Consider the following 24,795-nt stretch of genomic DNA (forward strand, 5'->3'; position numbering starts at 1 on the left):
AGGCTACAAAGGGAAGGATATTAAAGTGGGTCGGAATTACGAGACAAGGTCCACATACGCGCCCCTTTTCATTGCAAGCAAATGCAAGCGGCCTGACAATGGAAAAAATTCCGTTTACACAGCCTGTCAGCTTGTCGTTTGTTCGCCTATGTATACGGAATACTACTGACATGAAAGAGAAACCGAAGCACCGAGTCTCTACGTCGCGATGAATAAACATCGTTAGAGCTTGTACGAAACTACAAATGATTCTGATTTGTTTTTGTTTCGTCGTGTTTCCTCTCTCCTCGCGCGATATTTGCTATTACTTACTAGTATTTACTTTCAGTTTATGTTGGATCATGGAAAAACGCGGCTGCCTACTATTCCAGAATGAAGCGTGATCGCAACCCAAGTTTAATCGCAGCGTTTTGCGGGTATTGGAAGAAAAATGTTCCAAATATGTTGACCTTGGCGATATATTTCAAAGCCATCGAAATTTCCTACCCCTCGTGATTACCAAGAATTGCTACGATATGCATAATTAATACGGGAATATGGCAGGCGATGATTTTGTGGATAATCTAAACTCCTACAGATATCAATATCAACGACACCGCTTAATAAGCATGTGTCCTCCCAATTTTTTTTTTTTTTTTTCGTTTCTGATTAACGACAAAGGGATCGCATTCGTTCTACCGATCGGCTGTAGCACGCGAACTCCGACGTAGACGCGTGTGTTAAATTAAACGAGAAACATTGGTTCTAAAAACTTCGACAATTCGAGTCGCTTCTTTGGGATTTTCCTTCATTTCGCTGACTTTAAGTATTTACATCGTATTGGCTGCGCATTGATCGGTCTTCTTTTCTTTTCAACAACTAAACGCGCGTAAAAGCTCGTACGTCCGACCATCGGTCCAGTTAAGACTGTTTATAAAGTACACAGAGATAAAATGTAATTTGTGCTTTCGTAAGCAGCGTGTAATGTAATTCGTGTACACGCAAGCATGCAACGTGGAAGCAAATTTCAAAGTAGCACGGAAATACTGTATTTCCAACATACTGTAGACGTATACACGTATTCCTGATAGATCATCTTCAAATAAATATCATGTTGTCACGAAGCGACTTCTGGATCTCCGTCAAGCCTGCTATTTTTATGTTAATGTGAAAGGTTTACGTTCAATTAAACGAAGAATGATTCATCGGAAGGCAAAAGTACGAATATCCGCGTTAGATTCAAGGATATACAAAAGAGCGTGTAAAACATAATTCAGATAGCTTCGGAAGATTAATACAATCAACAACGTTGCTTGCTTCTCGCAATCTTATCAAGATAATTAATGTTTTATTTTTCTCTTTTAATGGAACCTTGCTATCTTTCGTGCGTTAGAGCGAATGTGAAACTAAATTTAATCGCATGTATTTAACCCATGTATTTAATGTAACTTGGAGCTTACGTTTACTTCTCGTTTAAAAAGGATGAAATATTACTAATTTCTTAACTAACGTAGGTATAAAAGGCAAGTCGAACAGGTAAAAAGAGGTAAATGGGTAGTCGGTACTTCGTCGTGTTCTCTTTACACAATTGTCTTATTCCACGTTCGTCTTATTAGCTGCGTGCACTGTGCTGATTAGTGACGGTTAAATGCAATCGTAGAAAAGTTCATCGCTTTGGATAAATTCGAGCTTCTCGAGAAAGCCTTCTCAATGCTCCTCGTACTTTACCGAAGCATTCTTATGACGATCTGGCGAGTTTTTCGTCCCGGTTTCGCGAGGTTCCTTCGCGAAAGATCGACACGCGTTCAAGAGTCGACAGGAAGACATTGGCACGCGTTGCAACCGGATGGAGGTTTCGCGAATAAGTTTCACCTGACCAATCTGGATCCTGTTGAAGATGATTCGGTCTCTTCTATCGAAGGATCCTCCCACCGCGTTCGAACCGTTGGTCGGCGTTCTCAGCGTTCTCAGCGTTCTCAGCGATCCGCCTGTGAGTCCACGCATGTTTCACGTACGTCGTTATCGCCTCTTTAAAATCTTGCTATGCGATATCGATGCAGCATTTGATTCGAGAGGAACATCCATCGCCTCTTTGGTTGCCAATTGGCAAATTTTTCTCATCATTTTTGATTTGCTTTCACGCTAATGCCAATTTTCATTAGGACCGTTCTTCGAGATCGATTGGTATTTTTAAGCCTCCTCGTGTATCCTCATCTCTGTGATATCACGGTGCATCCACTGCCATTCTTAGGATTTTTGCAAGTTCTTGCATTACTTTCATCTTTGCCATTCGACTTTTCGCTGCCGCGCCCCATAACGGTGTCCCATAAGTCCAGACAAGTTTTATCAACGGTTCTTAGGCCGCCAGTTCGTCGTCTAATGTGAGCAAATGTTTTCTTATAAATTGGAACGAGATGTTTCTTCGTCGCTGAGTCGAACGAGAGGGACGTTGGAACGCTTTGTGTCGAAGTTCTCGTAATAACTCACAGACATAAAGTTTTACATGAATACCTATAGCATAAAAATAGCTTCTCTATGAAAATTATTTATTAGCATATATGTATAGTATTCTAGATGATGGAAGGCTGATCAACGATCGGTAGCGAACGTGTTAAACGTCACGACTCTCTCACGCATTCCTTCGAAACGATGGGACAGCAAAGATATGATTGATGCATCGCTATACCGATGAATACAGTAACGAATTATTAAAGATTTACGTGGACAGCACGAAAACAAGAAACGAGAAAAACGTCGCTCGACGTTTCTTTTCGGAATCAAGCTATTAATACGTAATTGTACGTATTACTATGAAAGTAACATTAAATGAAAATTGGCTTTTCGTCGATAAACGCTACCTAACGAAAAGAAACGTTGCATCCAAATATATTAATATATTAATTTTATAAAACAGCAAAATAGAATTATGAAATTTGATAGAATCTACGTTTAACGAGCAAACTTTTCGCGTACGTATACGAATAAACTGAATTTTATTAAATTTCATTTACGTAAGAAGCTTTACAGCGGAAAGAGTAGTAAAATCGATCGATCTCGAGCATCACGGTAGAATAGAATCGTATTACAAAGTTTGGCGGCTTCTATGCTGTACGAGGGAACCGTGTACGACTGTCGAATTTTATTAAGTTTGCTTTGTACGGTACGTTCCATATTAAAATATAAAATCTACCACTATCTTTTCATAAAAAGGGTTTCCTCGTTTTATCAAAGACATATTCACACACTCGAATTTGCGTCAGTCATCATCCTTCCTTATCTACGATATTAACTTTCCAATAGAGGGACTTCATATCGAACGGATCGTACACGAAACGATGAAATGATGATCGATGATGAGAAACACGACGAACCGACGATAATCTTGCTTAAAAACAATGAATTGCCAATTAACGTTGTCGGTGTAGCATCCAACGCAATAGCGCTGGACAGTGGCATTCGGAGGCGTAAGAACAGAGAGCTAAGCAACAAATTTGCATCTATTAAATGCGAAGGTAACGACAACTCCGTGCTTCTTCCTTTTGCTCACCTGATAGTCGATCGAATATCGTGTCTTCGATGAAGTCAGGAAGCGGACGATACGCGAATTAGCGCGGTAGCGTTGGAATTCTGTCTGAAAGTCGAAGAGGAACGAGCAGGGTCGGCCAAAGCGAAGATGCAAAGTTTCTGTTCAAAGAGGAATTCTCGTTAAATTAGGAAACAAGATCGTCGACTTCGAAGAAGATCCGGAAGTTGAGTACCCTCGCTGGGATGAGCGAGCGTATCCAGCGCTGTTTGCAGCGAGCCCGTCGCACCTCCAGGAGCAGATGATACGCGAATTAGCGCAGCAGTGTGGCGATTCCCTGTCTGAAAACTGAGGGGAGCAGCGAGCAACATCAGCCAAAACGGGGATGTAATTGCTGCGCAGAAGCAGATGATAATGGCAATTAGCGCAGCGGTGTGTAGCGATTCCGTGTGGAGACCGAAGAACGGTGGCGAACATCAGGCAAACCGAAGATGTGATTTCTGTGGAATTTGTGTAATTTCGTTGAAATGCAAAGGAAGATCGTGACCGGGGAAAATCGGAAAGTTGAGTACCCGCAAATGGCTAGGATAAGCGAGCATCGAGCACTATTTACGACGAGTGTGTCAAATGTCCGCTCATGCATAGACCTACACAGCCAGTAGTGCATATCTGTTATTTCTCTGTCATAGTTTATACGCGATCTATATGTATAAACTATGAGATATATAGTTCGTGCCAGCGGCTCGTATATCTTTCAGTTCATTTCCTGACACGTTCCACACAGCCAAGGGAGTAACATTTGTCATGTGATACCCCGCGTTTGTAATCCTCCCCTTTTAATTTTTCCACAATTTCTCGATTATACTTAGCTCAGTTGCAACGATCGTAACCCAATTAGTCGGCTTTTACAACCCTGTCGTGTCATATTGTACGTAACGTGCGCGTATTCGTCGTGTTTCGCTTACTGTAAAGTGTTCGCTCGTATTCAGCTGCGCTTTTTAATTAACTATACCTTTCGACGTGTCCTTTACTCGTCCTCCGGCTTCTTTCACGTATATAAATATGTTTGATGGTGGTAAAGTGTCTGCAATGGTATTTACAATGGCTCGCTGATATCGTACACGTTGGAATTGCAGTTAGTGCGGATCGGTGGCATGCGTATCGTGTGAGATGTATGTTTTTTGACGAAATGCTATGAATAACATGTCGAATTACGATAATACAGGGAAAAAAGTAAACGGGATGCGGCCGCTGAATTTGCCATCCGTGAAATATCAGAACGCGTTATTGATCAATGTTAGGTAAGTATTTGCAACTTCGTATATTTATTGAACATCGACTAGTGCTCGTAATTACTAGTAGTTGTGATTTTTAAACATTATTAAATATACGAGTTAAAACGTGAAGGGAAATTTTTCTTTAACTTTAGATTACGAAATAATATTGTATTAAAAATTTATATATTATATTATAATTGTAATAATAATGTCGATATAATACACGTTAATATAATTATTTATACGAAATATAATACAGCGATATAAATAATTTTACTTGCCTAATTATAATATTAAGAAATTGTCAAAGAATTTTCATCAGATTTTTTCGCAGTTTTATCCGCCTTTCTTATTCTCTAAAAAAGCTTCGACCCATTGTATAATATTCCTATAGATTTCTAGAATCATTCGATCTATTGTTTCCGGGAAATAGCTGCAAGTTGTCGTTACAGAGGCTTCATCCGTCCAATTTTTTTACCAACATCTAGGAAAACGCACTGTCTCTCGTAAAATGTATCTATACCTTCGCTTTGGAGTCTCTTTCCCGTCGTTAAGCACGCTACAATGCGATATAAACGTGTCTTGTGCAATAAATTTTAACGTTGCGAAAGAAATGGCGTTGAAGAGTGTCAATTTTTCCTCCATTTTTCATTGCGTATTCTTGTAGCTAAGGTTTCAAAACTCTGCAAATAATCGTTGCATCCATATCGTAGCAGCAACGATTAACAATTTACAAACAATTATTCACGAAAATTGTGCTAGTCGTTCCGACGATATCGCGAGAATGTTAAGAAGAACGTCAAGGGGGATGTGAAACGAATATTAAAAAAAGGTTTACAACAATACGAATCCTGCTTTCCTACACCAGGACGAGTAAGAAAGGAGAATAAATCGCTTCTTTGTCAGGGATTTTTACAATTGCTAACACTCACGTTAGCCCCATTGAGACGAACAAACTTTCCAATGGTTGTTCAACCGGACGTTTATTGAGTTTCCTAGAACTGTCTATAAAACACCCTCCACCTATCCTTTGACGTATGATAAAGCTCGGAAATAACGAGTTTATCTTCTGTTCACCATGCGATCCTTCGGCGTGCACACCGTCGATCGCGACGCCTCACGCGGAAGGTTTTTATCATTTTTATCGTGATCGCCAACACGGTCAAACATTTCACGCGAATCTATCACGCTTCGATTAATTTCGCTTTTTTAATAAGTCGCCTGTTTACGTGGACGGGATATCTGTGTTCCTCTGTTGTGTCAAGTGCTGTTTGATCGCCTCGATCGCCTCGAGTGAATGTGAAATTTACGATTTAATATCGGAACTATCTATTTTTAATTCTAATGTTACCATCGTGTTAGACATTGGCCCGTTACGAACTTAGATAACGAGTGGGTTGCAGGTATAAGGAAGAAAGTAATAATTTCACAAAAGTATACGGATAGATACATAATAAACGTCTATGATACATATTGTTTTACCAATTTCTCTATGATGTTCTCCAATTACGTTTGAAACAGAGATACAACCGAGCATGATTGTTAGAATCACCGCGTATAGTCGATGTCGTATTTGTTGCTAACGCGAGTAACGAAATTTTCAGGTCACCCAAGAGTAGCTCGCAGTTTGGCAAATTCGACAATCTGAAGACGGAGATAGACACTATCGGAAGTAAATTTTAAGGACTGCTCATATAACAAAAAACCTATGATCGAGCGCGGGTCGAACGAATCTCCAATCGAACTTACAAAATAAATTTTCAGTGTCGGAGCCGGTAGCAGCTTCCGTCAGCGCCTTCAACCCAAAGACCGACAGCTTACACGCGTCTATGAGGCCGATCATCATGTTGGCGCAATGCTTCTCCTTGTTTCCTGTGTCCGGTATCAACAACTCCGATGCGTCGTACCTCAGGTAATCTCTTTCCCATCGATGATCTGTTAGAAACTCCATGTGTCCTCCACGATTGTGTCCATTGCGTCCATTGTGCCTCTAACTTATGAGATAGCCGGGTAGACAACAATTGGGGACCCCTTTGCGATCATCGACGCAGACTTCACCGACACCAAACTTGATTAAAAGTTTGTTAAAGAAGAATTTTACGTATGACAACAATTTATTCGTATTTTAGTCCCATAGCGATGTTACAGGGAGTGTTGTTGCATTCTTATCTCCGGTCTTGTACGCTATAATTATATTCTCTTGCATCGAGCTCTTAGTTGCTATATTGTAGGGAATTGTATATATTCCAAGCAATCAATAATTCTGAGCGATAGAGCTGAACACGAAACCTGAAACGAACGGATGGGCTGACATCTTTCAGATAGTTTCAACAGAATCGAAGATATTTTTACTTACAAGATTTATTACAAGGTTGCTTCGAATATTTGGCACAATTTGGATGCGTAATGTCACTCGAAAAGTACAAATGGTTGAAACATTAATTATTAACGCGATTCTCTTTACGTCTAGGTTCACCTGGCGCAGCCCGAAATTTGTATATTGTGCGATGTCAATTTTTGGTTCGTCGGTGATGACGATATTTAACATTTTGAGAATAGTTGCGACCGGAGTAAATTCCACGAAAATGAGTAAGATTTTTGAAGATATTTTACGTTTACTTCGTTCAAATATTCTAAGATATTTACATATAAAAATTTGCAATTATTTCACTAAAATTTGATCGATAAAAAAAGATTACGTTGGTTTAGAAACACGACTGTTTCATATGTAAATAATGTGATGAATCCGAACACAATAGGTGGATTAAATTGATCGATCATTATCTATAACATTATTATAACATAATTATTATAGCATTGATCCGTTACAACACAAGTAATATATTTTATCGTTTATTTACGTAAGCCACGTTCGTATTCAATGGGACGAATTTGATCGCTTCGTTGCTGTTCCTAAAGTTGTCGATCCAGTGGCCCTGTTTGATGGTAACTTGGGAGAAACTCGAGAAAGAGCTTTCGCACAGGCATAGAAGAATCTCGAAAATCACCCTGGCCACGAAATTTAGTATCGTGACCATAGTAGTGATGATGATTGCATTAGGTAAGTGACACTCTTATCGTTATTTTATTTTATTTATCGCGTGATTCTAACCTGATCCTAGGAGTCACAGTTCGTGCAATCCCTCCAACCAGTGCTTCAAAGTCTCCAAGTTTCTCTCGCACAAAATGTACCTCTCTTTTACTTCTTTCTCCCAAAATCTGTCGTTCCCGTGCGCATTCCCGCGCCTCGCTCTTGCGAAACGAAAACTGTTGTTGTTTCATTCCACGTTCTTCCTCTATTTGATACTCGGATACACCGAAACACGTGGTAAGCTTATACCGTTTATTACACTTTGTGTTTTAATCATTCCGCTGTACCGTTTTTGATCCCTTGATACTTGCCTGTCTCTTTCTTCCGCAGTTGTCTTCATCCGTCTTTCTACGTACGCTCCTCATCCTCATCTTCGCATAAATTCTCCCCTTTCCTTAGCATTTACCGTGTCATTCGGTTTTAGTCTTTGCCCCGCCAAACATCGTTCCCTTAAACCGAGAGTTCTATATTTTCTAATATTTTTTCTGCTTTCTTTTAATCGATGTACTGCGATTTGTTGTTACAACAGTTGAACACGGTTTGTCGATAGTCCACGGCTACATCCAAGCTAAAGAATGCGCCGCGTACAAAGCAGAAGAGGATATACTTGGAGTGTATTTCCAGATGCAGTTTCCACAGGTAACACCTATTTCTCTTGTTATCAACTTTCTTCTCAACAAATTGATATTTTTTTTTTTTTAGAAGGGGCCGTGTTTTGTTATTATTTTTTATTCCCACAAAAGTTCCATCCACGAAAGCTGAAGAGCTTTCAACGATCCTTTGGTACTCTATGGTATCCGCGTTTTTATTTCCTTATATTTACCATATTCCGGGCTACTTCGTTCTCCTGTATATTTCTTATCGCCGTTTTCACCTTCCTGCTAATTTTTCGAATAGCTTATTATTATTACATATTATTCGTACAACTCGCTTATATTACATGTGCAAATGCGTAATCCAAAATTTTCATTGAAACTCGAGGTTCGTTTAAAAAAAAAATACTGCAAGTTGTTCGATCAGTGGAAAACATTGTAAATAGAAACGTGTGTTGGCCAGATATTTTCTAGGATACAGTACAGTTTGTGGAAAGGAGTATTGGTGGACATCTGTAATATTCTCAGTACCTTCTCGTGGAATTTTGTCGATCTGTTTCTTATTCTGATCAGCATCGCCTTGACAGATCAGTTTCGTCAACTGAACAGTCGTCTGAATTCTATAAGGGGCAAGGTAAGTGACTGCATCGTATTTATACACGTATAATCGAGTATTTCATCGTTAAGTTAAGCGTTTACTCGTTGTTCGCACGTTAAGTGCCTTATTGTTTGAAAGAAGCAAAATATTTCACGTAATTAAGTAACTATCGTTATTTTGCAGATTACAGAATATCATTCGATAGAAAACTAACTGCGCGAGATATCGTATATATATCGTTGATCGTTATAATATTGTTAGCTGAATTAAGTAGCGCAGAAAATATTACAGTTTTTAATAACGAATGTTGGTCCTTAGCATCATTTCATTGTTAAGGCAATGCCCGAATGGTGGTGGGCCGAGGCAAGGAGCGAATATAATCACTTGGCAACGCTAACAAGGCAGCTGGACTCCCATATCTCCGTTATGGTTCTTCTCTCTTTCGCTACCGATCTGTATTTCATCTGCATACAACTACTTTTCTCTTTCACGTATGCACGACAAAATATCATTCTTTTATTTTTATTATCGCACGTTCGATATGCGACGACGTCCCTCCGCGCCAGCATGTCCTCTAACTAAGATATCGAACATTTAAAAAGCAGCCCGATGCGAGGCATTATCGAGAAAATCTACTTCGGCTTTTCCTTTGGATTCCTGTTGGCGAGAACGACAGTGGTCTCCCTGTGTGCCGCAACGATTCACGACGAGTCGTTACTCCCGGCCCCGATCTTATACAGCGTTTCTGGAAGCAGTTTCTCAACGGAAGTAAGATTTCCATTCACGCCTTTATCGGCCCGTTTAATTGACTTTCCATATGGCGCGTGTAATCATTTTATCGTTCTCGTAGGTGATGAGATTCCTGGCACAAGTGACAACGGATAATATTTGCTTGACGGGCATGAAATTCTTCTCGGTGACCAGGAGCCTCGTATTAACAGTGCGTATAAAATATATAACGTAAGATAACGATTTTAAAAGCGCGTAATATAACGCGTTTGTCCCTCGTATAAGCTACGTGTCCTGAGAATCAAAGACAGACACGAACGTGTATCGTGTTCCGTATAATTTATAAACGAACTGCGAAGGCTGACCTGAAGTGTTTTGTTGCACGATTCCAAACACTTGCGAGAAGCTTGTGAAAACGCCAGATCAGTTTCGCTTCGCGTGGATCACACCAACAATCGCTAAAAAGATTATCGAATATCCAGCACGTGTTTGTTGGCGATAATAGCGTTCGCCGAATGATTGAAAATTTGTTTCAGGTAGCAGGAACCATAGTCACGTACGAATTGGTGCTGGTGCAGTTCAACACAACGCAGCAAAGTGAAGTGTCGAACAGTACCGTGTGCGAGGTGAAGTAACCGCGTTTTCAAACATCTTTCGACGCGCTTACAAGGAATTTCACCTACATTATCGCCATCCAGCCTTAACATCTTGCTTTACAATTTCCCATTATAAATATTTCCATATCTTAAATAGAATAGCGCTTATTGCCCAAGCCGCTGTATATAAGTGCACAGTGTGAAGAATGTAGAAGTAGGGCGACCTACGCTCGTCCCAGAGATAAGTTGACGCTGAAAACGAAATTTTTCTTCTACAAAGACACGTTCCGTGGAAATTGATATTAGATGGACCGCAGATTTTCATGCAAATTAAAATTTATAGACAAACGGGATACTAGGAAACAGAGCTTAAGCGAAGATTTGTTTCCCCTGTTCAAAACTGTCTTGTACGTTCTTATTTATTATACACATTTTCCGAATCTTCGTATGTCGTATAAACGCATAAGAATCTGCACATCTATGCAGACGATAAATATCGTTTCCAAAGATCTGCAACTACACGCTAAATCTTACAACGACGTCGCTATTTCCATCGAAATTGAGAACACAGCGAAGCACTATGAGACGAGACATCGTAACAAGATGTAGGTCTAGGCTTTGAGCTAGATGACGAAATCAACATCAGAGTGGTTCTGCTTAAACGGTTTTCGTTAAATTTGGTAAAACATTTTCGCTTCAATTTGCTCCAACTGCTTCGGATCATTGTATCGTACAATTGTTCTTCGATTTATTTTCTCCCTGATTTATTTTCACTCTTATTTTCTTCCTTTTCGTTTGCTTCAGGGCTAGATCAGGGCTTTTTAAACCACTGCCCAATACGGGGTCGCGTTACAGAATTACGGGGTCGTGAAAATTTTTGCAGCTGCCACACACCACCGAGACGAGACACGTAAGTCACCTCACGTTGAAGGATCACGAGGAATTCGCCGAGTTATTAATCGACACAAGTATAAAACACCAGCTTTAAAAAAAGAACGTTCAGACGGACCTTTCCTTGGAATTTAGCTTTGTCCCAATAAGTGGTAATGCGTGGTAAAGTTATAAACGTAACGAGTAGTTGTTTAAAATTAAACTTCCTTCATTTATTATCGATTAATGGTTTCGTTTGTATATTTATTTTATGTACCTTTCTACGTATATAACTGGGATTGCGTCAAATTTTCCCGAGGCAAAATGCGGTGGCGAGTGGAAAAAGTTTAAGAAGCGCTGGGCTTAATAATTGAAAAATCACAATGTATATACATTGTACATACAATACAACATTTCAAGTAATTTATGCTTTATGTTTCATCATGATTTATATCGTAGTAATTTATAGGAAAACTGTTCCGTGAGTGCTGCTTTGAAAACAGACTTTTGTATAGTTAATGCGTGTTATATGTAATTAACAATTTTCCACCCTAAAAATTAGGGAACGTCCATTTATTTATTTATCGAGTAACTTTCGATATGTTTTTCTCGTAGCTTCGCAACGGTAAGCAAAATCTCTTTGCACAAAATAATGCTTCGTACATTGAACGAAACGTTAACACCAGAAGTAATAAGAGTATAATCCGAGTAGATAGTAAAGGCGTTACTCGATTAGTTAATAGAGAGTGTCACGGAATATCGAATAAACTGAATATATTATCTTGTAATATATAACGTTTCTCGAGTATAATTTTAGCACTGTTCGATGTTGATCGAATTAATCGAAACGGATCGTCTGGAATCGTAGAGATAACGTACAATCAATTAAATTGGGTAAGTACCAAATCATCATTGGTCGCGAAAACAAATTAAAAGTTCTTGTTTTGTGGATACCAACCAGAAATCAGTCGATGCAGTTACAATAACAAAATTGTTATAGCATTGAAATGTCCAGTTATTTGTTCTAAGCAGAGTGAAATTTGTTTTGAACAAATCAATTCGTAATTTGTCACGAACAAATTAATCTGTAACTTAAACGAACTATATATATATATATAATGGAATAAAAAGTACAAAAATATAAGGTTCGTTAGGGATAAAGTAATTAATAAATGCTTGTATGTAGCATAGTAATGTAAAATTGTGCCGTAGCTTTTCAGTGGTAAAAATGTTATAATATGATGTACAATATCATCTATTATTAATATGAACTATTATTCGCCAAGTATTAGAATATACATATGTTTATATTAATACATAATAATATTACACATCTGTCAAAGAAGATCTGACAACCATAGGTTTGATCTTTTTAATTTCGTTAAAAAGAAGCAGCATTGAACGATATTGTCTTCTCGATTTTGCATTCTACGTATGAAGTTACCTTCAGACACAAATCGTATTCATTTTATTTCGATTTATCCCAGGTGTTCAGTCGAATTGAACGCTAAGGAAAAAATTGCTTCCCAATTGGTTGTAATTGCAACAGGAGTTCCACCGTATTGTATTGTATTTTATATTGTTACATTATATGTATTAGGAGTCCTGCATAAACGTGTCACAAATGCTGGAAAACAAAACTTACTCGTCGAAGAATATGGTTTTTCGCGAGATCCAAATTATAAAAACGTTATATTGCGTGTAAAATTTACGACATGTAGATATGTACATATGTACGTATGTATTATAAGTAGTATAATTTCCTTGCTTCGGCGTATACTTTCCAACTTCACTTATCAATCCGTTGTCTGAGTCATTCTTTAACGCGTTCACCGCTATCAACGATAAAATATAGCTGGGCCGCATTTCGAATTATACACGATATCGTATCTCCTCCTTCGTCAGGAATACGGTGGACGGCGGAAGACAGTTTCAAGCTCGTACCTATGTATAATAACTACGCTACATCGATAACTACCTCTGTATATAAAAATATTTTGCACTAACTTCGTTTTACCATATTCGCAACAGTCACGTGCTTTTTTCTTATTAAATATCTTTCGATCACCGTTATGTATAATAATAAACAATTTAATTTATGGATGTCGAACATCGTTCGTCCCGGTTAACATACAAGTGGAATTAACTAAATGCTCCTTTGTTTCGACAGGATCCTTCTTCTGTGATGTAGTTCATCTCGTTGGAGCACACTAGCAAACCGTAATCTCGGTTATTCGTTGAACTTCCTTATAAAATATATCGATAAAGGATATTGCTGCAACAAATCTTACGTTTGGTATTACTTGGGAATAAGAAATACAACGATTGTAACGATTGTAACTACGGAAGAGTGACTAATGTTTGTTATTTTGTTAGCTTCGCAATCTTTGCATTAAGAGTAAGAGCAAAAAGTAACGAAGTAACTCTGTGTAATTGCTTGATATTCCTTGAAAATTCGAAGTTGAAATTGTTATTCTGGAAATGTGCAGGTGTATGTAGTTGTAACACACGCATTTTATCGTTTATAGAAAAATAAAGAAGAGGATGAAAAGAATGTGAGAAATTGTGTCTAGTATTAACGTCTGTCATTGCATCAACCCCCTCTCCAAGAGAGAAGAACATTTACGTATCTATCGTGGTACGACGTCTCTCGCCCACTTGGCTCTTAATTGTTCTAATTGAAAGAGAAATCGGCTAAACTGGTCGAATAACTACCTCCGTCACGTTTAAATAAAGTAATTGTATATTTTTGTATGTACAAATAACAAGAAATGTCGTCAGAGATAGGCTAAAACATGAATTGCATACGTAGTAACAACAATATTATCAAAAATATAATTACAAACAGATCGATAGTAGCGTAAAATAGATATCACTGAATTTTGCTTTATTTACCATCGACAAACTGCAGAAGCACGACTTCGTACGTTATGATTGCTCCGGCCACCTGTATACCCATATATTTTCTATTAATAAATTGTACCATAGATCTTAGAGATTATATTTGGATGTACGTAGATGTACTGATTTACCGCAAGCATAAAATTTCTCGTGATCGAAAAGAAACGTAATCCAGTTAACGCTACCTCGTCTGTCGCCAGTTGATACTGCAATCTCTGCGCCTTTGAACAGACAATGTACGTTTTTAATTCATTGCGAATAAACGTAAATTTTCAGAATAAAAGAAAAACTTCGGTCCAAAACGTACGAAAGAATATTTTGAACTTTCCAAGCAACGAAATATGCAGCTAGGAAAGATAATTACCTCGATGCCGTAACTGGATGTGGAACAATTGTACAGATAGGGTAAGGCCTCTTTACTTTGATCGTGTATCCTGGCAGTAAGTAAGGTGACGGCACAGGTGCGAATAATAAGGAAGCCGAAAGAGCCGAAGAAGTAAACCGCGCTCAATGGGCTGCTCTTTTCTGCTATGCTTTTGACAAAAATAGAACAACGACGTTAATCAACAAGTTAATCGAGAACGTTACGTAATCAACTATTCGTTTCTATGCTTCTCGTTAAGCTATGTATACGAGAAAAGAGGCTGTGTAATTAATCGCGCAGTAAATTTGTTTAAATTTTATAATATATCGATGGCCGGATGTTGTAGACTCTGTGCGTGTTTCTTTGGAAGAAGAAACGATCGTTGAGAGGGCGCACAGATTGTGACAAGTACATAATTACGGGTAAAACCATGATATTACTTCAATCGTAATAAATACACATTACGTAATTTGAAACCATCTGTAAAAATATGATATAATTAGTTCTGCAGATAATTAGTTAATAGTACGAAGCTACGGATAATTTTGAAACGTAAATCGAATGCTTGGACTTCAAGTCATTTTAACGGGAAGATCGCATCGCTGCTCCGCTACGGGGCTTCCTATGTTTACGCATCCATCGTAAAAACGACGAATAATCGAAAATTCCCACGAGAAACTGAGAAACGCTGCGCTCCGGCGCGATTATTTTTATTAGGAAAGACAAAAATTATATAAACATTTCTTATTTTGCCAACCGAGCTGGACGTATCATCGATCCTTCGCTCTGACTTCGCTCGTGCTCGTCATGTTTATTTTACCGATCTGGCAATCAGCTAAACTGGGAGATTACCGGCAATCAAAACTTGCGACTTCGTTAATATTTTAAAAAGCCGAGCACTTTGATGTCAATAGAACGCGACTATACGTACTGCCAATTACGAGCGTCTCGTCTAAATGAACACGTATCGGCCTACTCCTTTGTCAGCGCGCGTTACATTTATTTCTCTCTAATACGAAATGCCTCGCCCAATTGGGGCGAGTCACAACTACAAAGCGGCTGAGTCCTGGAAACCCGATGTCATTAGGCGAAATGAAAATGCTTTCGAATAATTACGCAAATCCATCGTATCCAAGATATGATAGGTAGGGCAATTTCTAAAGGCGGGGCACTGGATAATTACGTTTGAAAAATTTGCAAGGTTAATTCCATTTCCACGGTTACTATAGCGTCCGAACCGACAAATTTTGAAAAAGCAATATGTGGAAACTTCTTGGTGGAATCGGCGGATATCAAACGAGATTGATTTAACTGGACCGTTTTCACGATTATTACAAATCGTAATTTATGCGGAGGACAGATCTCTCAGTTGTAATTTCTCTTTGGAAAAAAAGGTGGAAAAGAGCGTGGCATCTTCGTGCCTTGTAAATCGAGTATACGTACGACAGTCCGTTTAATAGCTGAAGACAGATGAAGTAGAGGTTGTTTGCGAAGGATAAAAGGATTATGGGAGAGATGTGCTCGTCCACCTTCTTAACAACGCAACTCAAGATCGCATAGTGTTCGCGAAGTTCGCGCCAGTAGAATATCGGCCGATATTTGGTCACCGTCACTGCCAACTTTTTGTTCAAAGATTTATACCTTTCGGCCAAAGCAGTAGCAACCTGAACAATAAAAACAGAGGATTAATCTTATTGAAACGTCGTATACGTTGCTAATTCAGTATTTATCGTATAGTAATAAATTTTCTTTTTAAAAAGATCTTGTTCGGGCAAGTACAACTCGTACAATTTCAAGTATTTTGGCTTGAGAAAGATATATTCTACGCTGCAAGTAACGGTAACTGTGCATACGAAGAATCAGTACAAATCAGTACCGATCAGATTATTGCCTCGAAGAAAATTCCAAAGAAGGTCCGAAACAATGACACTCTGCTAAAAATGACGAGAATAGTAAAAAGTAGCCACTTTTACTTACCAGCATGATAAAAAGATCGGTGAAGTTCCAAGTGAACGTGGCCAGTTTGCTAACGACGAAAATGTACAATCCGAAGGCAAAGTTGTAGTTCACTGGAAACGAACGTGACGCTGATTAAACGACGTCATTGCCTTCGTAACGTTTGACATTCGGTTTTTGCGTTTAAGCGGTACAATCTCACATGTGTCGAAGATGAAGGAATGCGAGCGTAGAGTGTAGGTCTCCAGGAAGCTGCGAAACGTGGAATTCGATGCGTTCCAGTCGTACCCATCGACGTTGTTGAACATGCTTAGGATGTGCTCGACCAGAGCCAACACCAGTATCACGGAACTTAGGAAGAAGAATTTCCATCGCAGCCGCGTCGGTTCTATGCAGTTGCTGTAAATCGTAAAAAGATAAATGGAAGGAGGCTGCGTTGCGGTGAAAGAATAAATCGAGCTAGTTTGTTCGTGTCCGAGAGTTTGACGATTCGTCGAGTAACCCGAACGTGTTCCAACTTTATGTTGTCGAGCACGAGACCTTGGACAGGAAAATTCTATTCCACATTTGCGACTTATCTTCGTATATATCGTATCGGCGATATTCTGAACGAATGTTCGATTTCGAATTCTTCCGAAATCTTTCCGAGTCGCTATGTTATCACTGCGTTACGCACAAACCTGGCTCCGGTAAAGCTGCAGAGCGAGTCAGTGTCTTTTCTAACGATTTCTTTGATCCGGCGCAACTTCAAGCTCGGTATCGATCAACGATTAGAGAAAGAACGTCCAACAACAAATTGTAAAATACACGGAAGAATATTCTATCGTAAAAAAAAAGTTTGCATCGGATTATCGGTGAATCTATTGGCATCTCATTTGCACGGTAGAACAAACCAATTGTAATTTGCCAGTGCGGTGCCGATTAACGGGTATCCAAGCTCGCGTGCACGGCAGATAAGCAACAAACAAGACGATTAGCAAACTCGCGAATCGTGCCAAGCTCTGAACCTGGACAAGAGTGTCGAGATATCGACCTGTCTATGCATCGTTCCATGGCCCTCCATTCCGACTGAAGAGGTACCCAGCGTGACGACAGCCAGAAAAATAAGACGCTGCCCACCAGACTGTTCCCGTAGAACACTGCGCCGACCGTCGCCGAAGCTATGCCACCTGCAACACGATACAACGTCGTCGGTTTATCTCGCCTCGAATATAATTATAATTCCTCGATAACTAACAATCCTTGAAGCCAGCTAAACGAGATCGAGCCGAGTATCTGTCCTATTTGCGACGGCACGCGAATGCTTCACGGGATGAAATTAAGCTATTTCAAGGAGCACGTTAAAAAATCGATGGAAACGATGTTTTCTCGGGTTTCATCTTGTTTTTGAGAGATTTCTGAGCGGTCGATATCTTTTCGAGCGGTACTGGAACGAGCATGCTAAACAGCATGCTCCAGTTACGCTCCAATGCTGGGTTGGATCGGCGCACTTTCGAGATACACTACTGGACCGACGCAAGCCCAGCTTCAAGAAATAAATCACGTAACTATTAGAAAATAGGAAATGCGTCTATCGGAAAGTTGTTCATCTAGTTACACATTTTATTAAGTGGAAGACGCAAATGTAACGGAGTAATAATGAACGGTGCTTACCACGTGTCTGGATCGTACTAGCGTTAAGAGTTTTCACCATGTGAAGCACCGATACGATCGTCATAAAGAATATCATCGAGGCTACGAAACCTGAATAAAAAGTGACGAACGAAAATGTCTTGAACTGGAGTTTGGAGGGTGACACGGACCGGACTCCAGCCACTGGAAATAAACCAAAGACTCGGGCTATGCTTAAAACAGGCCCGATTGCGCAATGAAAGCTCTCTATCGTCTGCAAGAGAATAAACTTATAGATGATATCTCGTCTGTCTTTCTCGTCCGAGTATCTCGAACGAGTATCTCTTACGATGGAACATCCTCGATCCGGAAACTCAGAAAATTATGAAACTTTGAAGATACGTAGAGCATACGTAGATAGGTACGCGATTTTTTTCGCTCTTCAAATTCTAACTGTAAGCCGTAAGACTGACCGCTGAAAATTCGGCTATTTTGCGATTTCGTGTTGATTTACAACTCGCGGGCTGTAGCAGATAAAAAATAAGTTCTCGGGCAAAAGTTACTTCTTTTGATTAGTTAGGCTCTTGTCATCTGGCGAAAGATTTGCCTATTGTCTATACAACGGGGCGAACCTAAAGATAACGAAGAAAAGTTCATATAAAGAACGTGCTCTATTCATCTTTTTTCTAGCGAGAAAATGAATTTCACGCGAAGCTACTCGCTCCTTCGTAACATTTTTTTATAATTTTCGTTTCATAATTCTCATTATTTCGAGCATATTCTCTTTCGAGATTAACACGTAAAGTCTCACGTTGAAGTCTGCCGTGTAGTTTTGTCCATCTCGAATTCTTCCAACGGATAGATCGTTTTCCTGATTCGTGCTTAATTCCCCGACGTCGTTGTCGTTCTTGCGATACGTAAAGGAGGACCAAACCCTCAAGCTGGAAGCTTTGCTTCTAAGGGGTACATCGCTCGACGTTCCTTTCGATTTTAACATCATGCATCGATCCTCCTGCATGCTCTTGCGTATCGCTATTACATCGTGTAATAGTGATCCTGTCGAAATAATAGCGCAGTTATTAGACGACGATGCAGTGATAATAGCAGCAACGTAGTTTAACCAACTGATCGATGCGTTCGTATTCGATAACCTTTTATCCCGTGTTTTTCTCGCCACGTTCTCACAGTTCTATGTTCTCTCCTGTATTTTAAATACTTCGTTTCGTCGTTTTATGCGTCAAGCTTCTACGATTGATATTTCAATGGGTGTGCTCGTAACGAAGACGACATTTATCGACTCTTGTCATTTTCCGAGCTCACGAAATACGCAACACCCTGATATATCTAATTTTCAATTTTTCTTAACAAAGAGTATCGATCATATTACACGATAGTTGTCCTATTATCTTTAGTCGTATCGCAGGAGATCGTGTTCGATTAAACGAAGTTGAATGGAAACTGTGAATGTGCCGCGATACCTAGTCACGTGTCTAAGGTTGCTTTCGGAGAATTATACATTTTCCAATTATGATTTGTCGAACGACGTGGCTCAACCATCGAAGACGATGCCTGGTCTAAATAAAAAAAAGCAAATAACGCGTGGAATTCTTAAAAATATCGATATTACCCGCTGCTGTTACTAGATTCAAATCATTTTGATACGTCGTCTGGACAGCAATCAGCGATATTCCGTTATCAATCTTGACAATAAGAAAAACGGGGAAATATAGCGCTAGTCGTTTAACGAGAGCCATTCTTGACGAAGCTTTGATAAATGTTGCTTTTGTAGAGGCAGTTCATTTTGATTCAACAATAGGTAAATCAAGACACGAATAGATCGTTTTCGATGCTATCGATACGCCAGCATATTGCAAGCCTTGCTTCTAATTACCGGACACCGTATATATTCTTCTCTAAAAAGTTGACAAATTTGACGAGGCTCGCTTTTCATAATCATTATCAAATAATAATTAACGTATTCCTTTATTTGCTGCTTTATTACCTGAATTTCATGCAGATAAGATAGAATTCTATCGAATGTGTTTAACGTATTTCAAATTTACATACATTAATGAAAATGTTAGATAATATGGATGATAAAGAGGCGGTTTATCTGATACGTCTGGTCTTTTGTTTTTCATCTTCCCTGTCGAGTTAATTTCTTAGAAATGGAATTAGAATTCTATCAAGTACATTTAACGTAATACAAAATTATACAGAGCGACGGAAACGTTAGAGAATGACGGAAGGTAAAGGAGAAATTCACGTAATATTTCTGGTCTTGTTTCGCTTCGAAAAATACAAACTTCCTGCGCGTCTCGACAAACACGAATCGACTCTTATCGTAGAGCTTGTCCAATGTTCCGATCGACAAAATGGAACGACGTTTGTTAAAAGGTTCGTGCATTTGATTTCGTCTGCACATTTAAATTTAGACTTATACTCTATCGATTTCTCTCTGCAACTGGACTGCTATCGGTGTACTTGCTGTATTAATGTATTTTAACACACACGACCGATCGCTATTTCTTGCATCTTTAAATATTTATTATTTACAGATATATGCACTGTAGATTTATAATTTGAATCTAACATCTAACCATAGTATAAACTATAGCATGGAAATTGATATCACGCGTGTTAAATTTTACGCAGACGTACATGTAAAACGGCATATATAGAACCGTGTTAATTTCGCGAATTTTTCATTGTACAGAACGAAAAACGAACGAGACGAAGCTACAAGTTATTTGTTCGTATATCCAGTCGTTCGTTCTCTAGCGAAATCCAAATGAGAAGTGAAATTTCATTCGGGGACGAGAATTTTCCCATTCTCAAAAGATAAATTAAAATATATCTTTTAGAACGAAACAGCAACGGTAGTAAATAATATTTTATAGTCTACACCTTTGATATCACGTGTCATCGATCTATACGTGGTGGTATTAATCGTGCTAATATTTCACGCTTTATCAGTCCTCCGAAACAGCATTTCGCCGTTTCAGAAACACGAGCTAACGTCTCCTATTTCCAATCCACGTCGAGCTGCGGTTAACGTTAACGAGACACGCGACAAATTTCGATAGATCGTAGGAGAAAGTGGCATCGTTCGTAGAACTCGCTGTAGTTCGATTAATTGCCGAGCATCGTGGACATTCTGCGTGGTGACGCACGCCCCGGGACAACCGCCGATCCCAATGATGCATTATATTCCAGGGAAAAAGGTGACCCGTGTTTATCTAGGATGCGGAGCAGCGTGTTGACACTGTAAAGTCTTGTTAATTTGCGGCTTTTCTATTCCGATGTGTTTCGTTCTTTTCCTTCAAAGAAGGCTATTAATAGAAGATAATTGGATTACAAGACAGCAACGTTCCGTTGGAAATTGAAAGAATTTCTAGACACTTCGGTTACCTATTGCAAATTTATCGACGACGATTCTTAGCGAAAAAGTGGAGAATTGTTTAACACGTTTTCTCTTTTGTCGAAGAAGAAACGAAGAATTATTTAATACCTTTCCCCTTTCTTCAGTTTTATCATTTAACATTTATGGGAACATAAAACTGCCCTGGCTGACCGACCCCTCCTTTCGTTCGTGTAAGGGAGGTTTGCTCGCGTGCAGGGGTATTTTGGCCGATATTTAATCGTCGGTAACTAAAAAACGAAGCCGAAAACAATTTTTTTGTTCTTAACTTTCGTCTTATTTCGAAAGCTTCGAGGATCGTCCCTTACATTTCCCGCATGTATCCGTGCGAGAAGTTTCATTTCGTTGTTTGCTTTGAATTTTTCCGTGCAAGCGCGAATAAGTCGAATATTTGAAAAAAATTGGATAACACGGAACAAGCAGGTAACTCGAACAATTCGTAAAATTAATTGTATAATTTTCATCGGAATTTAGAAAATCTAACTTCTAGGTTATTGTACTAACTTTCCCCAACGTGTTATACTGAGAAATGCCACGAAACCAACACAAATATATTATACAAATATAATGATACGATAAGGAACGTACCCTTGTTAATATAATACACCGTACGGATAGATAACTGATATTTATTATTACACCGGTATAATATAGGTTTATGAATTACTGCTTCGTTTATCAAACAAGTTCAATAGCACGCCGATATTAGACTTACATTGATAAAGATACAGATAAAAATAGACACCTCGGAATACGCGCCACACACAGTGTCTCAAGGACATGTACCATTCAATAACTCGAATCTCGTCGTTATTTTTAGAAATGCAAAGAAACGTTTCTTTACAAAATTGTTGCGCCATGGTGGGACCGCTTCACGAGGGAAAAAAGTTTATACGAAAACGTGTCCCGTCCAATTTTATCTTTAAATTACAGCCACTTTTGTGCTTCGATAATTCGCGGCCTCTTGGCTCCGTAGAAGCTGCTCGAAATGGCTACCCTCTATCTAAAATCGCAGTTTACGTCTCTGAATATCATAGTCTTCTTCTCTGCGACTTGTAAGAGGTAAATTGCCGCCCATGTGTCGTTCGGATCGCGGACGATCACGGTGCGCCCCGCTGCTTAGGCTGACCTCCTTTCGTTCGTGTACAGAGGTTTGCTCGCGTACAGGGGTACTTCGGCCGATTTTTTAATATCTCTGATCGTTTGATTTTCCTCTTCCTATTTCCACCTTGTTATATATGTGTACACGCAATTTTTGTCGACACGGAAAAAAATACGGAGGAGTTGATAAGAGGCGTAGGCGGCACAACTCCGGACGCTTGACGTTCTAAATTTAACATTCTCTTTTTACACGTTTAATATCAACACATCTTTCTAATAAACATTTCATCGAGTTACACCTTTGGGGAATATCGAAAGATACTACTGTAAGCTAGGAAAAGCCTGCAACAACATCACATGATATAAGACAATGAAACGTTGTATACTTATACACGTGCAGTATTATTATAATGTAAGACTCCTTGTTTTATTCCCTTATTTATGGCCGAGTAACCTCGCGATGGAGGTCACTGAAATCGTCTAGATTATCCGTTTTGATATATAATAAAAAAAAAAGTATGGCACACTATTGGAAGTAACAGAAACGCCGTTGATTACCTTCGAATTTTGATAGAAAAATATCGCGAACCAATTAGCCAAAAATAATTCACAAGTTATTTCACTTTTAGTAACTCGCACCGGTTGGTAAATAATTTTATAATTTTCTTCAAAATAAAGATCAAGCGAAAACAATTGTTTTCAAACTCCGATAAATATTCAATGCATGCTTTTCATAACTTTTGACGTTTGACTGCTTCTCCAAAATTGAAAACACGTTGATATATATCGCGAAGCTATTATTCTCACACGAGGAAATCTTTAGCACAATCTAACTGCACAAAAATCTGATATCGTGTCTTACAAAGTTTCATGTAAGTTAAATTATTTATTTTTTCAACAAATCATTCCACGGTGTATCCGTAAGCACGTTAATTTCCAAATACTCAACGAGATAGTTCGATCGATTACTTAATAAGCTGCAAGAAAATCGCAAATTCGCATAAAATTAAATGCGCTTCCCTCGAGCGTCTTATCTCATTCTTCTTTCTTTTCTTTTCTTCCTTTTTTTTTTCACGATCCAAGTCGAGTCAATGAAATTACGAGAAATTGGAAAAAAAAAACGAGTATAAAACGCCGTTCGTTCACGGTGGAAAAAATCTGCATATGTTTAAACAAAAGTAACTCGCTCTATAATTTTACAACGCAAGGTATGTTTCTTCATTTGTAAATTCGGCAATTTTCACTTCAGATATTCGACGTGCGTACGATATTATTAGAAATGGTGTAAAATGCATATCATTTTACGTCCACATAGATAGAAGAACGTCTGAACAATTTAACAGTGTCAATCAAAGTCCAGTTTTAAAGAAATTTACATAATCGAAATACTTACTAAATCAGCCATCTATGTAATTCTAATATGCTGGACGTCCCGGGTTATGGAAAATGAAGAAAGCGAATGCAACAGGTCGACTTTTAACAAGAACAAAAGAGTATCCTACTGCACGAGTATACCGCTGTGTTACTACCTCGTAAAAAATTCCTTGATTCAGGAGAAGTGAACTAGAGACTCGGACCTGCGCCATGCATGCCTGATCAGATAAACGCTTATACTACTAGTTTTTCGCGCGCTTACTTGGCATAAATCAACTATGTGGTAGAATATAGACACGGTCGCTAATTGTATTTGTAGAACTCTCTCTGTATACCAGTTATTATTTCGACATCATAAATATTTCGATATCGTAAAAGCTTTAAGCTTCCATTTATTTATGGTGTCACTCGGTTATAAAAGAAGGGAAAATTTTAGTCAACCGATGCTTTATGCTGTTACAAGCTAGTACAACAAGTTCCATTTTACCGTACATACAAATTTAATCTAATAAAATCAAAAGATCACAACAGTTACTGGAACTTTCGTAAACGAGAGTAAATGAGAAAAAAATAATAAATGTAATTTGGAATGCAACAACATTATACGCGAGTTTATTTCATTAAGAAATATCTTTTTCAACATATAAGTAAACGAAAACATTGCCTTTACAGCCTTTAATCGCTTGCAATGCACTGTTTATGTTTTTGACCAGATTCTAAATTTTGAGAAGCTCGAAAAGTTTAAAATATTCGTAACACCGTGACAAATTATCGTTTCTTGAAACATGGTATGGGTAAATAAAAATCACAA

The 24,795-nt window shown here is 38.7% G+C and overlaps 2 protein-coding genes across 3 annotated transcripts; one reads left to right on the plus strand and one right to left on the minus strand.

Moving 5' to 3' along the window:
• Nucleotides 1–3,962: 3,962 nt before the first annotated feature.
• LOC132915214 (gustatory receptor for sugar taste 64f-like) lies at nucleotides 3,963–12,571 on the plus strand. The gene is made up of 11 exons (XM_060974947.1): nucleotides 3,963–4,803; nucleotides 6,384–6,451; nucleotides 6,544–6,691; nucleotides 7,250–7,368; nucleotides 7,646–7,840; nucleotides 8,400–8,509; nucleotides 8,927–9,097; nucleotides 9,380–9,552; nucleotides 9,667–9,829; nucleotides 9,912–10,001; nucleotides 10,327–12,571. Exons 1-11 carry the CDS (start codon nucleotides 4,697–4,699, stop codon nucleotides 10,423–10,425), a joined length of 1,443 nt encoding a protein of 480 aa, XP_060830930.1. The 5' UTR covers nucleotides 3,963–4,696; the 3' UTR covers nucleotides 10,426–12,571.
• Nucleotides 12,572–13,955: 1,384 nt separating this feature from the next.
• LOC132915215 (gustatory receptor 5a for trehalose-like) lies at nucleotides 13,956–24,184 on the minus strand. Of its 2 annotated transcripts, none has more exons than XM_060974949.1 (10): nucleotides 24,004–24,184; nucleotides 18,900–19,144; nucleotides 18,131–18,362; nucleotides 17,511–17,646; nucleotides 16,680–16,876; nucleotides 16,499–16,590; nucleotides 15,965–16,185; nucleotides 14,522–14,690; nucleotides 14,289–14,378; nucleotides 13,956–14,203 (listed from the first exon to the last, which is right to left on the minus strand). In XM_060974949.1, exons 2-10 carry the CDS (start codon nucleotides 19,104–19,106, stop codon nucleotides 14,144–14,146), a joined length of 1,404 nt encoding a protein of 467 aa, XP_060830932.1. In that variant the 5' UTR covers nucleotides 19,107–19,144; nucleotides 24,004–24,184; the 3' UTR covers nucleotides 13,956–14,143. The 2 variants fall into 2 exon arrangements, with proteins under 2 accessions (XP_060830932.1, XP_060830931.1); XM_060974948.1 differs by having other exon boundaries at nucleotides 16,499–16,608.
• Between the last annotated feature and the right edge of the window lie 611 nt (nucleotides 24,185–24,795).

The sequence above is a fragment of the Bombus pascuorum genome, chromosome 16 (genome assembly GCF_905332965.1).
Source record: "Bombus pascuorum chromosome 16, iyBomPasc1.1, whole genome shotgun sequence".
NCBI classification, from domain to species: domain Eukaryota; kingdom Metazoa; phylum Arthropoda; class Insecta; order Hymenoptera; family Apidae; genus Bombus; species Bombus pascuorum.

Bases quoted from the DNA above. Each gene is read 5' to 3' on its own strand.
- LOC132915214 (XM_060974947.1), top strand. From the start codon at position 4,697: ATGAATAACATGTCGAATTACGATAATACAGGGAAAAAAGTAAACGGG. The intron at 6,452-6,543 runs GTAAATTTTAAG...ATAAATTTTCAG, and splicing joins GGAGATAGACACTATCGGAA to TGTCGGAGCCGGTAGCAGCT. The intron at 10,002-10,326 runs GTGCGTATAAAA...AATTTGTTTCAG, and splicing joins CCAGGAGCCTCGTATTAACA to GTAGCAGGAACCATAGTCAC.
- LOC132915215 (XM_060974948.1), bottom strand. From the start codon at position 19,106: ATGCAGGAGGATCGATGCATGATGTTAAAATCGAAAGGAACGTCGAGC. The intron at 14,379-14,521 runs GTAATTATCTTT...GTCTGTTCAAAG, and splicing joins CATCCAGTTACGGCATCGAG to GCGCAGAGATTGCAGTATCA. The intron at 14,204-14,288 runs GTAAATCAGTAC...ATGGGTATACAG, and splicing joins CGAGAAATTTTATGCTTGCG to GTGGCCGGAGCAATCATAAC.